This window comes from Oryza sativa, chromosome 3, assembly GCF_034140825.1.
Source record: "Oryza sativa Japonica Group chromosome 3, ASM3414082v1".
Lineage (NCBI taxonomy): Eukaryota > Viridiplantae > Streptophyta > Magnoliopsida > Poales > Poaceae > Oryza > Oryza sativa.
Genome location: NC_089037.1, coordinates 15,030,731 through 15,044,633, shown reverse-complemented (window position 1 = coordinate 15,044,633; position 13,903 = coordinate 15,030,731). Strand labels below are relative to the sequence as shown.

The 13,903-nt window shown below is 50.8% G+C and overlaps 2 protein-coding genes and 2 pseudogenes across 3 annotated transcripts; 3 read left to right on the top strand and 1 right to left on the bottom strand.

The window, feature by feature from the left end:
- Positions 1-705: 705 nt before the first annotated feature.
- Positions 706-2,245, top strand: LOC4332944 (uncharacterized). Its single transcript, XM_015774836.3, has one exon. It carries the CDS (start codon positions 777-779, stop codon positions 2,055-2,057), a length of 1,281 nt encoding a protein of 426 aa, XP_015630322.1. The 5' UTR covers positions 706-776; the 3' UTR covers positions 2,058-2,245.
- On the top strand, positions 2,170-2,869 carry LOC107280295 (uncharacterized; annotated as a pseudogene).
- A 1,742-nt stretch (positions 2,870-4,611) lies between these two features.
- Positions 4,612-6,766, top strand: LOC136355540 (uncharacterized; annotated as a pseudogene).
- A 3,186-nt stretch (positions 6,767-9,952) lies between these two features.
- On the bottom strand, positions 9,953-12,224 carry LOC4332943 (uncharacterized). 2 transcript variants are annotated; one of them, XM_066308306.1, is made up of 2 exons: positions 12,070-12,224; positions 9,953-11,379 (listed from the first exon to the last, which is right to left on the bottom strand). In XM_066308306.1, exon 2 carries the CDS (start codon positions 11,327-11,329, stop codon positions 10,049-10,051), a length of 1,281 nt encoding a protein of 426 aa, XP_066164403.1. In that variant the 5' UTR covers positions 11,330-11,379; positions 12,070-12,224; the 3' UTR covers positions 9,953-10,048. The 2 variants fall into 2 exon arrangements, with proteins under 2 accessions (XP_066164403.1, XP_066164402.1); XM_066308305.1 differs by having other exon boundaries at positions 12,081-12,216.
- Between the last annotated feature and the right edge of the window lie 1,679 nt (positions 12,225-13,903).

Below are 13,903 nucleotides of genomic sequence, written 5' to 3'. Positions count from 1 at the left end.
TGGCAAACACGAAAAAGAGATGGACAGAAGAACGAGGTATCAAACATACGAAGACTCGACGGAATCAGTTGGCGCCGGATACATCCCCCCGGGCGCCCAAGGCCCTCTCGTTGCCCAACTCCGCGCTCCCTATCGCGGCCAGGAGGTAACCATCGGCGGCGGCGCGCTCCACCTAGATCAAGCCGTCGACGCCAGGGAGATTCGGATGGTCCAGCATGAGGAGGATCGCATCCAGGTCCTCCCCGGCTTCATCACGGAGCTTAGTCACAGGCGTTCCGCTCCGCGAGGTACATACTGGGCGCCAAGGTGGTTGATCCCGCCCAGAAGCGTCGACGGCCGGGTTGACACTGCCGCCGTGGAGGTGGAGCGCGAGGAGATCGGCCGCCTTCATGAGGGACTTCGCTGAGGCGAGATCTCTGGACGCGTCCACGAGCTCTCCCATCGCGCGCAAGCTGTGGATCCTGGTGCGCGCGGCGGCCGCGCCTTCTCCTCGCCGCTCGCGAGCATGAGATATGAAATAGCCAGCCTGGAAGATACGTGGGGCCCACGGTTGTAAGGTTAAAAAAATTGAAACTGCGGGTGCAGGAGTTGTCAGTGACACAGAGATTCCCGTGTCTGTCTTCACCGGCAAGCCACATTTCCCCTCCTCCCTCCAGCAGCGCCTCTCTATAAATTGCGTCCTCGTCTTCGTCTCCATCCAAACCGCCCAAGCCGAAGCTAGAAACTTAGAAAGAGCGGAGAGGGAGAGGGAGAAGGAGAGAGCTCGATCGGCGGCAATGGACGAGTGGGAGGAGCTTGCGTGGAGAGTGCCCGAGACGCTCATGCTAGTCAGCTGCGAGATGGAAGCCACCAGGTTGATCGAAGTCGCCCACAGCAATCTACAAGTGCGCGGAACTTTGTTCCGCCGGATACACTTGGGCATGCCGGCGGCCATCGCCATGAACCTCTTCGGCGACCCGGCCGCCGAAGGAGTCATCCCCACCGAGATCCTCGAGGAGGCCCGCCGCGAGATCTCGCAGAGCGGCGCTCGCCACGGGAAGACCAGGCACGTCTTCGCTCGCTACGTCGTCGCGCACCTCGGCGTCCAGCAAGATGACCCGGCGTACCGCAGCTGGGAGGTCCACCACCAGGACGCCATCCGCTTCACCGATAAGGCGCTGGAGAAGGTTAGCGAAGCCGCGTCGCATGCCGAGGCGGCCAAGGACGCCGTCGACATCGCCGAGACCCTCCTCTCCCAGCCCCAGCCCCCGCTCCAGCTGTGGGCAGAGTGGACGTCGGCGGCCGAGAAGCTCGTGGACCAGGCCGCTTTGGAGGCCACCCTGGCGCTGGACGAGGTGCTCCGGGCGCGCCAATCTGTTGCTCTCGAGTTCTTCGACGCCGTAGCGATTCTGCGTCGCGGAAGAGCTCCACCGGCGGCGGTGGACAAGTGGTGGCAAGAGATTGAGAGGACACTCCCTGGAGCCTTCCTGCTCGTCGCCACCGGCGGGCTGAAAGCGCTCAGGTTGATCCGAGATGCCCATGGCAAGCTCCAGGAACGCGTCGCTATGCTGCGCGTGAACTTACGCCAGGAGACGCCGGCGGCGGCCGTCCCCGTCGAAGGAAATTCTGCCTACCAGCTGGATCCCGAGGGAATCTGCCCCACCGTGGCCCTTGAGGACGCCCGCCGCGAGATCTCGCAGAGCACCGTTCTCCACGCGAAGACAAGGCACGTCCTCGCTCGCTACGTCGCGCACCTCGGCGCCCAGCAGGATGACCCGGCGTACCGCAGCTGGGACGTCCACCACCAGGAAGCCGTTGACCACATCAGCAAGGCGCTGAAGAGGGTGATCGATACGGTGTCAAACGCCGAGGCGGGCAAGGTCGCCCTCGTCATCATGGGTAGCGTTGCCTACGGGTGCCCGCTGTGGGATGTGTGGGCATCGGAGGCCGAAAAATTCACGGCAGTCGCTGCCCTCGAGGCCACTATGGCAACGAATGAGATGCGCTGCGCTCAGGAAGCCGTTGCTCAGGAGTTGTCCGATGCCTGGACGATTCTGTTGTCAAGGCGAAGAAACTGAACTAGCTGCACCGGCGCATGGTGAACATACGGCTCAGATTTGCTACTGATCTCCACTTTTGCTGTTCTCTTTCAGCTGAAATGAAGTCCTATACTCCTTTTTTCTACTGGAAATGGGAAGGACGACTTTGGTCCTCTGATTCTTCAAGAGTTCTAGTTGTAGCAATACATTAAGACTTAGTACCAATTTGCTTTAGAGTTCTGTTTGTTACTACGTCGCCAAGGCGCTGGCGCACGTGACGTCACCGATGCACGCGGGGGGACGAGGAGGAGGCGGCCGCCGCGCGCACCAGGATCCATCCAGCTTGCGATGGGAGAGCTCGGGGGACGCGTCCAGAAATCTCTCCTCCGCGATGTCCCTCATGAAGGTGGGGTGGCCGAGCTCCTCGCGCTCCACGACGGCAGCGTCAACCCATCGACGCGTCTGGGCGAGATCGGCCTCCTTGGTACCTCGCGGAGTGGAACGCTAGAACCAAAGCTCCATGAAGCCGGCAAGGACGTCAGTGTTGACGGGTGCCGCAGCAACCTGGATGCGATCCTCCCTCTGCTGGACCATCCGCGCGTGTCCCTGGCGTCGAGGAGGAGCTCTTCGCCGCCGATGATAACCTCCAGGGCGCGATCGGGAATGCGAAGTTGGGCACCGAGAGGGCCGTCGGCGCCCGGCAGGATGTATCCGGCGCCAACTGATTCCGTCGAGACTTCTTATGCTTGATTCCTCGTTGGTCTGTCTATCTCTTACTCGTGTTTGCCATTCGATCAACCTGTTCCTGATTTATGACCTGTTCGTGACGTTTGACCGATGAATTCTGAAACATTGGTTGAACATTTTGGTTGATTTTGTGCAGTTGTGCTACCTCTATGTCGATCCTCACCTGAATTCTGTGGATTTTTTTTATAATGAAGTAGTGTTTTCTCAGATATAACCATGCGACTTCCGTTCAAAAAAAAAAGATATAACCATGCGACCATGCCTTCTTAATCTGATGATGTGTGATTTTCTACCAAGATTGCTAGCGCTTGTTAATTGTTCAATTGTCAAGATGTTCTTAAATATTTTTTTCTGTCATGTTTGGGGATTCAAATTTAGGAATAAGTTTAGCCATGGGTGGTTAATACGGGTAGTTTGTTCTGTATCTTTTGAGGATTCAAGTAATAAACTGAGATTATTTTACTCATGAATTAGAGCACTGGAATTTTATCTGGTTGAGTTTGTGGTTCATTGGCTGTATAGGAAACAGAGTAGTGTCATTTTGTATCTATCTAGTTAATTTCGAGGGAAAAAAGCATCTGAATGTAGGTTTATAGGAGTTTGTTTACACTGATGTTGCTGACATTGCTGTAAGTTGCATCATCTGCATTCAGGTTTTCCTTCCCCCAATGAAAATTCTGCCTGAATTATGTATGATCGGTTCTGCCTGTTGGTATTAGTAAGCTAGTTCTGATCTCTGACATTTTAAGTGCTACTGCATATTCAGAGCTCCTTTGGACTTTATTTAACTGAACATGGAGTGATCAAGTTCTCTTTTATATTCATGTTTATGCTTGCTGCTACTCTGTTCCTTGCTCCTCAATTTTTGTTAATCTCATATGTATAACAGGTCAATTCTGTAGTATTTGTGTGTGTAAACAACCAGCATGGAGTATACATTTTTTGGCCCTTTCTGCTTTAAGGTTAGCAATCTCTCTGGCTGCATGTCAGTAAAAGCCTTTTTTGCTTTGTGGTACATCTGGATTTTGTGAATTTATTAATATAATGCAGTAGTTGGATACATGCACGCCTTCTTAATCCAATGATCTGAGATTTTCTACATGGATTGCTAGCTTGTTAATTGTTCAATTATCAAGATTCACCTGTTGGCTGATGCAACATGGATAGTTGGCATAGAACATCTTGATGAGCTTTTTTTTGTCATGTTTCGAGATTGAGTTTTAACAACAAGTTTAGTTGTGGGTGGTTAATACTGGCACTTTGATCTGTATTTATTTTTTTTGGGAAGCTATCCCTTTTCTCCAGAATTAGGACACTATAGAAGTTGATCTGGTTTAGTCTTGTCTGTGTTGTTGCACAATGGCACGAGACCACTACTGCAAGTATGAAACACAAGTAGTGTATATCAGTTTGGTTCAGAAAATAAACGCTGAATATCTACATGTAGCATGTTGAAAATAAGGGATTGAGTGCGCTAGGAGTTTGTTTGCACTGAATTTGCATTGCAGTATGTTGGTTCATCTGATTGCAGTTTTTTTTCCATTCCCTAAATGATTTATTTTAAGCACTCTCTAAAGATTCAGAACTCTTAATCTGTATGGAGATCTTTTCTGGTACTGCTGTAAATGATAAATGTGATGATATATGACGTATAACAGAGACCTCATGCTTATAACAGGTCAATTGTGTGTACATAGCCAGCCAATGTGCATAATCATTTTCCTTCAAACAAAACAAAATAATGAATCAATTTATTTGGGCCCTTTTTGAAGAGGAGGTACCGAATCCTGACCATCCATCACACAAGATCTAACAGCTGGAAGGGGTTAGTACTTGCTAGTACCAGATGCACCTAATGGTACTCGAAACCTGCAAGGTTGGCTTCCAAAAATCTGTAGAAGAAAGAAGAGTAAATTGCACCCACGGTACAACTTGGCAGGTGGGTGCGATATAGTGCAAGAACTTGAGAAATGAGCGTCCAAGTGTAACAACTTGACAGGTAGGTGCGTTCTACTACAAGAACTTGACAATTTGTATTTTGGTGCATCAATTTGGCTAGGCATATGCTAGGTGAGTTTTTTTCCCGATATCAATAATGCCATTACATAGCAATCCTACAGATATTACCTTAGATATTAAATTTAATCTTTAGTAATTATATTGCATATACAGTTTACATCCAATTACCTTAAAATTTTTTTTCGTTTTCTTTACCTTCTCAAATATCAACCGAAATATAATAATTTTTACATCCAGTTTAATTGACTTCAAGTTATTAATTATTATAATAAAAATATAAATATGCTTATACAAATCCACACTAGTATATTGTCAAAATAATTACTTAAATTGAATCTATGTAGAAAATGCTCCAAATAATTAAGTTGTCGCATAATTTCTTAGTTTATTGTATCAAAATCGTACCTACCTTGCAAGTTGTTATATTTATACGATCACTTATAAAGTTCTCATACTAAGGTCCTGTTTGTTTCAGCTTAAGATTATTGTAATCTAGATTATTAAATCAGATTACTCTAAGCTAGATTATAATAAGCTGACATAGAATAAGCTGCGAGCTGTTTGTTTCTCTGAATTATTGGAGGCATCTAAGGTGATCCAGGACATCCTGGCCCGCCTGCCGCCGCGCACCATCGTGCGCTGCCTCGCCGTCTGCAAGGCCTGGCGCTCCGCCGTCTCTGCCCCGACCTTCCACCGCGCCCTCGCCGCCCACCGCCCGGCCGCTGTCGTCAAGGTCACCTCCGAATTGGCATATTTTGGCAAGCCATGGCGCTACTGCAAGGCCTTGCTTCTCGACACGTTCCGCGGCCGCTGGTACCGCGGCAACGTCCACACACCACGCCGCCGTCCCCGCCTCCAGCTCGCGACCATGGCGGCACCACGCCCTCACCTGGGTCGTCGGCTCCTGGGACGGCGTCGTCTGCGTCGACGTCGAGTACACTTCTCGGTTCTTCAGGTTCGGGCCCGACCTAGACAACACGCAGCCGGAGCGGCGGGAGCGGGAGTTCGTGCTCTGGAACCCGCTCACCCGGGCCTGCGCTACCGTCCCTCCCCCGGCGCCCGGCGGCGACCGCGGCGTCATCATCGGCGCCTACGCCCACCCGGCCACCATGCGCTTCCACCTCCTGCACGCCGCCGGCGAGGCGGAACGTGGCCTGTTCGCCGCGACGGCCATCCGTGTCCGGCGAGTCGGAGACGGCGGCGCCTGGCGCGAGGTTCCCCTCCTGGAACAGCAGGAAGAAGAAGACGGCCACGACGACGCAAACATGCAAAATTGCAGCGGAGAAGGAGAACCATAATCTTTCTCAGGATGCAGGCATCTCAATCCGTCAGCTTGCACGGGAACCTGCATTGGATGGTGCAGCGTGGCTCGGGCTCGACCGCGCGGTTGAACGTGCTCGTGTTCGACACAGCGCGCGAGAGGTTCCGGCTGATGGAGGCGCCGCCGTGGGACGACAGCCGTGGCGGGGGGGGGGGGGGGGGGGGGGGAGGAGAAGAAAGGCCGGGCCATGTCGCGGGTCGTCGTCCTGTCCGGCGTCGGCAAGCTCTGCGCCGTGGCCGTCTCGCCGGCGACGAACACGATGGAGATGTGGGTGCTCGACGACGACGACTCCTCCGGCGGCGCGCGGGCGTGGCGGCTCGCGGAGAGGGTCGGCCTGGTGATGATGTGGGACAAGCGCGACCTGTCGAGGGCTTTCTCGTCGGCGACGCAGGTGTCAGCGGTGCAGGGCGACGCGGAGGGCGAGGAGGTGATCCTCCACAACGACGGCCAACATCGACGCGTATGCCGGCGCAGGGCGTGGTCGACGGTGTCCGTCTCCCGCTTCGCCACGCTGCTGCCGCAGCGTCGTGCGGCACGACGTGAGCTTCGGCGAGGCGTCGCGGCTGTTGGCCCAAAACCGGAAGACGTTGGCCCAACCGGGAGAAAGCCTTGCTACACCTCAAAAGCTAGTTCAAGTGGTGAGGGGCTCTCCCACTTTTAAGTTGGTTTAACTCCCCCTAAATTAGCAATGTGGGACTATTCCCAACAATTTCCCCCGTCACACATTGGTACCCCTTAGCCCTGATCAGCCCCACACACAGGCACATACGGGCCTCACACCCGTGGTCCACTGATCGGCCTCACACCCGCTGTCCACTGGGCTTTGGGTTTACACCACCCTGAGTGTGCACAAGCAATAGAGATTATGGGTTTGTCTCTGATACCAACTTGTTGGCCCAAAATCGGGAGACGTTGGCCCAATTGGGAGAAAGCCTTGCTACATCCCAAAAGCTAGGTCAAGAGGTAAGGGGCTCCCCCCACTTTTAAGTTGGTTCAACTCCCCCTAGATTAGTAATGTGGGACTATTCCCAACAGTGGCGGCTTCAGCTCATCGTCGACGACCATGGCCAGCATCTCTACTCCCTATAAAAATATTTTCTCCCCCTCCGTGCCACTCAGTAAGGCGCGACCATATTTAATTCAACTCTTTAAATCAATAAATAGTTAAATAATTAATTGTAAACTAAATTTTATTTGCTAAAAATAATATTATTGGATTACCATTTAAATTTTCTTTTCGAAATATCTATTTGGACCTATACTTTACCATAGCATGTTGTTAAATATATGTAGAATCTATGCGGGTTATCGTTCAGTATTCGAAATCGAAGTTATTTGTTCAGTCGATTCTTTTATCTTCAGGATCTATATGGGTTGGCGAAACCTACTACAGGCTCCAAATCAATCTATAGTTAACTTAATATCCAATTCATACAATAGTTATCTATAAACATATGCTACAAAATCAATATCTGGCCCACCTGTCATACACAAATGCGTCTTGGAGTCCGTGCTGTAGCTGGCTACAAATCTATAGCCCACTGCTCTTATCTCTCCTCTTTTATCTCATTAAAATATGTTTATAGCTGGCTTATAGTCTGCTATTGTATCTACACTTATAGCCCACTGCTCTTATCTCTCTTCTTTTATCTTCTTAAAATATGTTTATAACTGGCTTATAGTCTCTCGTAGACAACTTATGTTTGTTTCTGAAAGATTAAAGTCCTCGATACGCATCACATTTCTCACTTATTTGCTTTAGAGGAAACTTTATTCATCCTAGTTTGAGAACTTTTCCCGATAATGCTATGAAACCTGAAGTGATGTGATGAACGATTTACAACAAATACGGAGATGATGGCAACTATACTTTAATTAGATCATTATCAGCTTATTCAAAATAAAATCAATCAAATAACAGACAAGATATAATCGTTCTAGAACATCTAGCTGATTCACGGAAAATCAATCAAATGTGTATGCTCCTGATACACTGGTGCAGAAAATATTTGTATGTTGAGGTTAAAGAGATCCAAGGGAATAAAGTACTAGATTGGAGCTTAATTTCATAAAGTCTGGTAGAGTAAAATGTGAATCTTTTGTATAGCCAGCTTCTTCTAAAACATGGATCAAAACTTTCTGAAAATACATGAGAAATAGCCTACGTAAGTAAAGCAGAAAAGGACTACAGTATACAAATACCATGAAATATTAGTTTCCGTGAAAAATTACAAATGACGTCATTTTTTTAAGAAGTCAACTTAGAGGTATTTAATACCTACTATTATACTGGTCCCGCGGAAGCACGGACCAGACGGAAGAAAAAAAAATATTCTGCAGGAAGAGCTATCACAACTACAAAATCGATTTTTCATGGCGGTACCATATTATTTTCACTGGCGGCTTTTTGTGAAATCCACCTACAAAATTATAACGAGGGGTGAGGGGCTAAGAACCTATTTTCGCTGGCAGCCCACTTAAACAACCGCTGGTAAAAAATTGATTTTAGCTGGCGGTAGATAAGGAGCACCGACTGTGAAAAGAAATTCCCTATATCAAAATCGCACGGATGTTATCTCTTTCCACTCCCACCGACGATCTTGTCTTCTCCTCTCACCTCACCTCCTCCTCATTTCCTACCTCTCCCCTACCTCCCCCAACCTCTCCTCCCACAGGCCACAGCTTCTCCTCCTACTCTCGGCGTCCACATCTTCTCCTCCTCCTCTCGGCATCGATCGGTGTGACCTCGGCGGACCGGCGACGGAGACGGCAGTGACCACGACGACCTGCGAGGGGCTCGGGCCACAAATCCCCGCCCGGGATGGGCGTGGGAACGGTGGATCCGGCTGCTGCAGGGTCGCAGACGACGGATCCGGCCGTGGGACGGGCGCGTGACAACGGCGGACCGCCAATGGCGACGGCGGCGACCCCGGCGGACTGCGAGGGGCGCGGGAGCTAGCGGTGGATCCGACCGCTGCACACCATATATGTATTCCTATGTCTAAAATTGCGGTAGTATGTAATGTGTAGTTTTACTTCTTAACTGCAATTTTATTGTTATATGTGGCTTCACTTCATTTTTTTTTATCTAAGTTTGCATCATTTTCATGTAATTTTGTAAATTTTATTAATTATAGATTTATTTCTTGTAAATTTTGTATGTTTAAGTATGTAGGTCAACCTTTTAAAAAGGGGTGAAAAAGAGAAGCAACGAGGATCATTGGATTGCCATCAAAGGGACGAGAAAAATGACTAAAATTATTGACAATTTCAATCATCTGAAATCTAGAGTTCCCTATGTATATGAATTTTAAAACACCTATCTGGGTGTGTGTGGAGAGTCAAGCATGCGTTACTGAGTAAGATATCTGTATCGAGATGGATTCTAATCACTCGAGTGGACGTCCACCCGTTTATTGCATGTCAACTTAAATGGTTATGAAAAAATTCAAAAAAATGACAAAATATATTAATATGTAATATTACTCCACAAACATGCAATTTCAAATTCAACTTCTACAAATTGTAACAAAAATAACAAATTTAGCTGCAATTATACAAATAGTAATTAACGTTTTGTTTGTTATTTTTGTAGAAGTCGAATTTTAACTTATATGTTTGTGGAGTGATATTTTACATATTAAACTATCTTATCATATCAATTATTTTCATAACCGTTTAGATGACATGTAATAAACGGGTGGTAATTAAAACAGTTTCCCGTATCGATTCGCCCAATGAAGGCGCATGTAGCAGAGTCAGATTCAATCATCCTAGCATATTACTACGTCCTTCCTTTTATATTTGACGTTGGTTAGTTTAACTTCTAACATCAAACAAACAAAAATACCACCAACAAATTAATTCTTTATAAGATAGTTCTTATTTTATTCATTTCCTAAAATTAATAAAACTAAGCTGATATAAATAACTCAATCGGTGTTCAGTAACAAAACAAAGTAATTGGGTTCATAGACAAGTACTGGTCATCGACGTCGATGTCGATGGTGTGGTCGAGCAGCCGGGACGCCTCGCCGAAGCTGGGCTGATCATCAGCAACGCTCTCCCGGTGCGGCAGCAGCGCCACGCCCACGGAACCACTCCTGGGGCGCGCGGCGCACACCCTCGTCCACTTCCTTCGCCGGAGGCTGTACGCGTCGAGCCGCCATCTCCGCGGCGCGTCGGAGGAGGAGGAGTCGAGCACCCACATCTCCATCGTGCTGGTGGCCGGGCGCACGGCCACGGCGCAGAGCTTGCCGTTGGACAGGACGACGATCCGCGATCTTGCCAGGTCGTCCTCCTCGCCATGGCGCCGTGGCGGCGCCTCCATCAGCCGGAACCTCTCGCGCGCCGGCTCGAACACGAGCACCTGCAGCCGTCCGGGTCCGGCCGATCCACCCCGCTGCACCAGCCAGTGCAGGTTGCCGTGCAGGGCGACGGAGCGAGCGCCGTGCATCTGCAGCTGCGCGTGCGCGTGATCGTCTTGTTGTTCCAGGAGAGGGAGGGGAACCTCGCGCCAGGCGCCGTCTCCGACTCGCTGGACACGGAAGACGGTCGGGACGAACAGGCCGAGGCTACCTGGACGGCGTGCGGCCTCGCCGGCGGCGTGAAGTAGGTGGAAGCGCATGGTGGCCGGGTGGGCGTAGCCTCCGATGACAGCGCCGCGGCCGGGCGGCGGAGAGACGGTGGCGCGGGTCATGGCGAGTGGGTTCCAGAGCACGTACTCCCGGAGCCGGCCGGATTTGGGCCAGTGATGGACGCCGGCGTCCCAGCGGCTTCCCCGGAGCAGAGGAGCACCTCGCTCGACGCAGAGCACGCCGTCCCAGGAGCCGACGACCAGCGTATCGAGTACCCACGGGGTGTCGGGCTCGGGGGCCATGGCCGCCGGGAACACGAGGCCGCGCGGAGACCGCGGCGTGGTGTGGACGTTGCCGCGGTGCCAGCGGCCGAGGAACGCGTCGAGGACGACGGCGTCGCGGTCGCAGCAGTCGATCGCCGTGGCGGTGGCCTTGCAGACGGCGGCCGGGCGGTCGGCGTGGGCGCGGCGGAAGGCCGCGGCGGAGACGGCGGAGCTCCAGGCCGAGCAGACGGCGAGGCAGCGCGCGATGGCGCGGGGCGGCAGGCGGAGCAGGATCTCCAAGAGCAGCTCGTCGGGCAGCTGCTGCACCTGTGCGTGAGTGCCCATCTTGTCGTCGTCGTCGTCCATGGTCGGCAGGTCAGGCATTTTCCTTCATCTCGTATAGGGCCGTTTTGGTTTGATGCCAAAAACATACCCTACCAATTTATTGGCAAATTGAATAGTTTGTGTGTTAGTTTGGATTGAGACTAAATATTTGGTAGTGCCCCTAAAATATTTGGTCATATTCTAGAAGTTTCTTCACTATGCTATAAGAATTTGGCTTTAAATTGGTAGCAATCCAAATGTTAGCTAAATAATTTTACCCTACCAATATTTTGGTAGTGCCAAAATTTTCCTAGACTTTGGCACTACCAATGAATTGGTAGGGTAAAGAACCAAACAAGCCCATAGATATCAAAGCCCTCTTGCAGAGACAAATCAATTTCACCCCATAGATATCAAAGCCCTCTTGCAGAGACAAATCAATTTCAAATGTGCCGAGATTAGATCAAATTCAAATGTGCCGAGATTAGATCAAACTGTAACGGAACTTATGCTTCATTCAGGAATAGGAGCATGGTTAGAAATTTCAGCCATTTCGGATCCCCCGATACGATATTATTTCGACCAAAATTTTTATTTTTATTTTGTGAATTTGATAATATTTTGTTCAAATCTGACTAACATTTGTTCAAAATTTCGGACAGAAATTTCCTTATACTGGTGACCTCCAATAGAATCGGCCAAACCAAAAAATTAAACCATGATCAGGAGTCCTAAACTTGTGGGAGGATTATTAGTCCTTTCATCGAAAGAAATTAAAAAGAAGTTCATTTTTGTCTCACCGGAACATTACCATCGAGGGCCGTCGCCTGACATCAGTTAGAAGAAGAGGGAAGTGCAGCTTGCGGTCGGTGACGGCGGAATCTCGCGGGTGGGAGAGGCGGAGGCGGCGGCTGCTCGTGACGACGGAGATGCGATCAGCGAATGACGCGAGCTTATGGGTGGAAAGGGCCGGGAAATCCTATCCCCCTGGGAAGTGATGTGGATAGGGCCGGTAATTTCCTGTCCCGTGGGCTTCCAAAAATGCATATAATCTAGTTCGTGAATGATTTCCTTGTGGAATAAGTTCACCTGAGATCCCTTAACTTGTCATCGAATCCGATTTTCGTCCTTGAACCCCAAAACCAGATACAACGGGTCCCTCAACTATCATAACCGGTGCAAATAAGGCCCTCGATTTAGATGGTGGTTTAGGCTGACGTGACAGTGATGTGGCTGGTTTGACTTGGTCCTCGTCCTATGTGGCAGTGATCACTAAAAGCAAAATATTAAAAAAAAATAAATGTGGGGCCCGCATACCAGTTAGACTAAAAAACAATGGGATACTCCTCTTCCTCAGCAGATGGTGGGGCCAAAGGCAGCAGCCGCCCATCCTCTTCTCTAGCGCAGGACGGCGGGGCCAAGGCGGTGCTCGGCCTTCCGCTTCTCTAGCGCGGGCGGACGGTGGGGCCAGGGGCGCCGCCCCATATCCTCCATGCGCAATGTTGCAGCAGCCTTTGGGGCAGCAAGAAGACGGCGTTCGAGCGGGATGGCCGGCGAGGAGGTGGCCGCGGCGATCCATAGCAGCAAGAGGCGGTTGTGGTGGTAGTCGGCATGCTCCGACGCTCTAGTCCGGGCCTCCGGCCGCTGCCCGTCCGGCGACAACAAGGATAACCCTCTTCCGTGCCAACTTCGGCGACGACGACTGCCCGCGCCGATGCTCCTCCGTGCGATGACCTAGACCCTGTCGGGGCCCAAGCTCTGGGATTGCGACGCGCCTGGTGGTTCAGAAACCACCACCGGCCACCACCACCACCAGATCTCCCGCGTTGGCTGGTGAGGGGGACGCGGCCAGGTCACGCTGCTCGACCTCAGTCGCTCCGCCGCCACAGTCCGCTGTCCAGATTCGTGCTCCACCTCCTCTCATCGTCGTCCCCGCTACCTTCCTCGGCCCGCCGCGTGTGCGCCGCGCTCGCCGACCGTGACGAGCATCCTCCTCACCGTCGACACCATCTCCTCTCCCACCGGCCGCCGCAGCTAGGGCCACCTCCCGCGTCCCCTTCCTCTCCCGCCGGCCCATGCGCGTCACCGCTCCTCTCCTGCCTCGGCCGCCCTCTCCGCCGACGCGGCGCTCGCGTTGTCGGTCGCCCTCTCGTGTCGGCCGCCAGATACCAGCTTCTAAAGAAAAAGAAGAAAAGGAATGAAAAAGAAAAGAAAAAGATAGACAGAGAGAAGAGGGGAGGGGAGAGTGAGGATGACATGTGGGGCCCACGTGGGTCCCACCTTTTCTATTATTTTTATGTCTAAAACTAACATGTGGATCCCATCGGTTTTATTATTTTTCTGGATCGAATTGCCACGTAAGCGCCATGTTAGAGCCACGTCAAATGAAGATCAAGTCAAACCAGCCACGTAGGCGCCACGTGAACCAAAACCGCCATCTATATTGGTTTTGATAGTTGAGGGACCCGTTGTTTCTGGTTTTGGGGTTGAAGGACGAAAATCGGATTCGTTAATAAGTTAAAGGACCTCAGATGAACTTATTCCTTTCTTTGTAGGCCTCCTTTTTCAAGGAATGGGCCAGGTCCTAATAAAATTCTGGATCCCTTCTACATGTCGTATAACCAAAAAAAAACA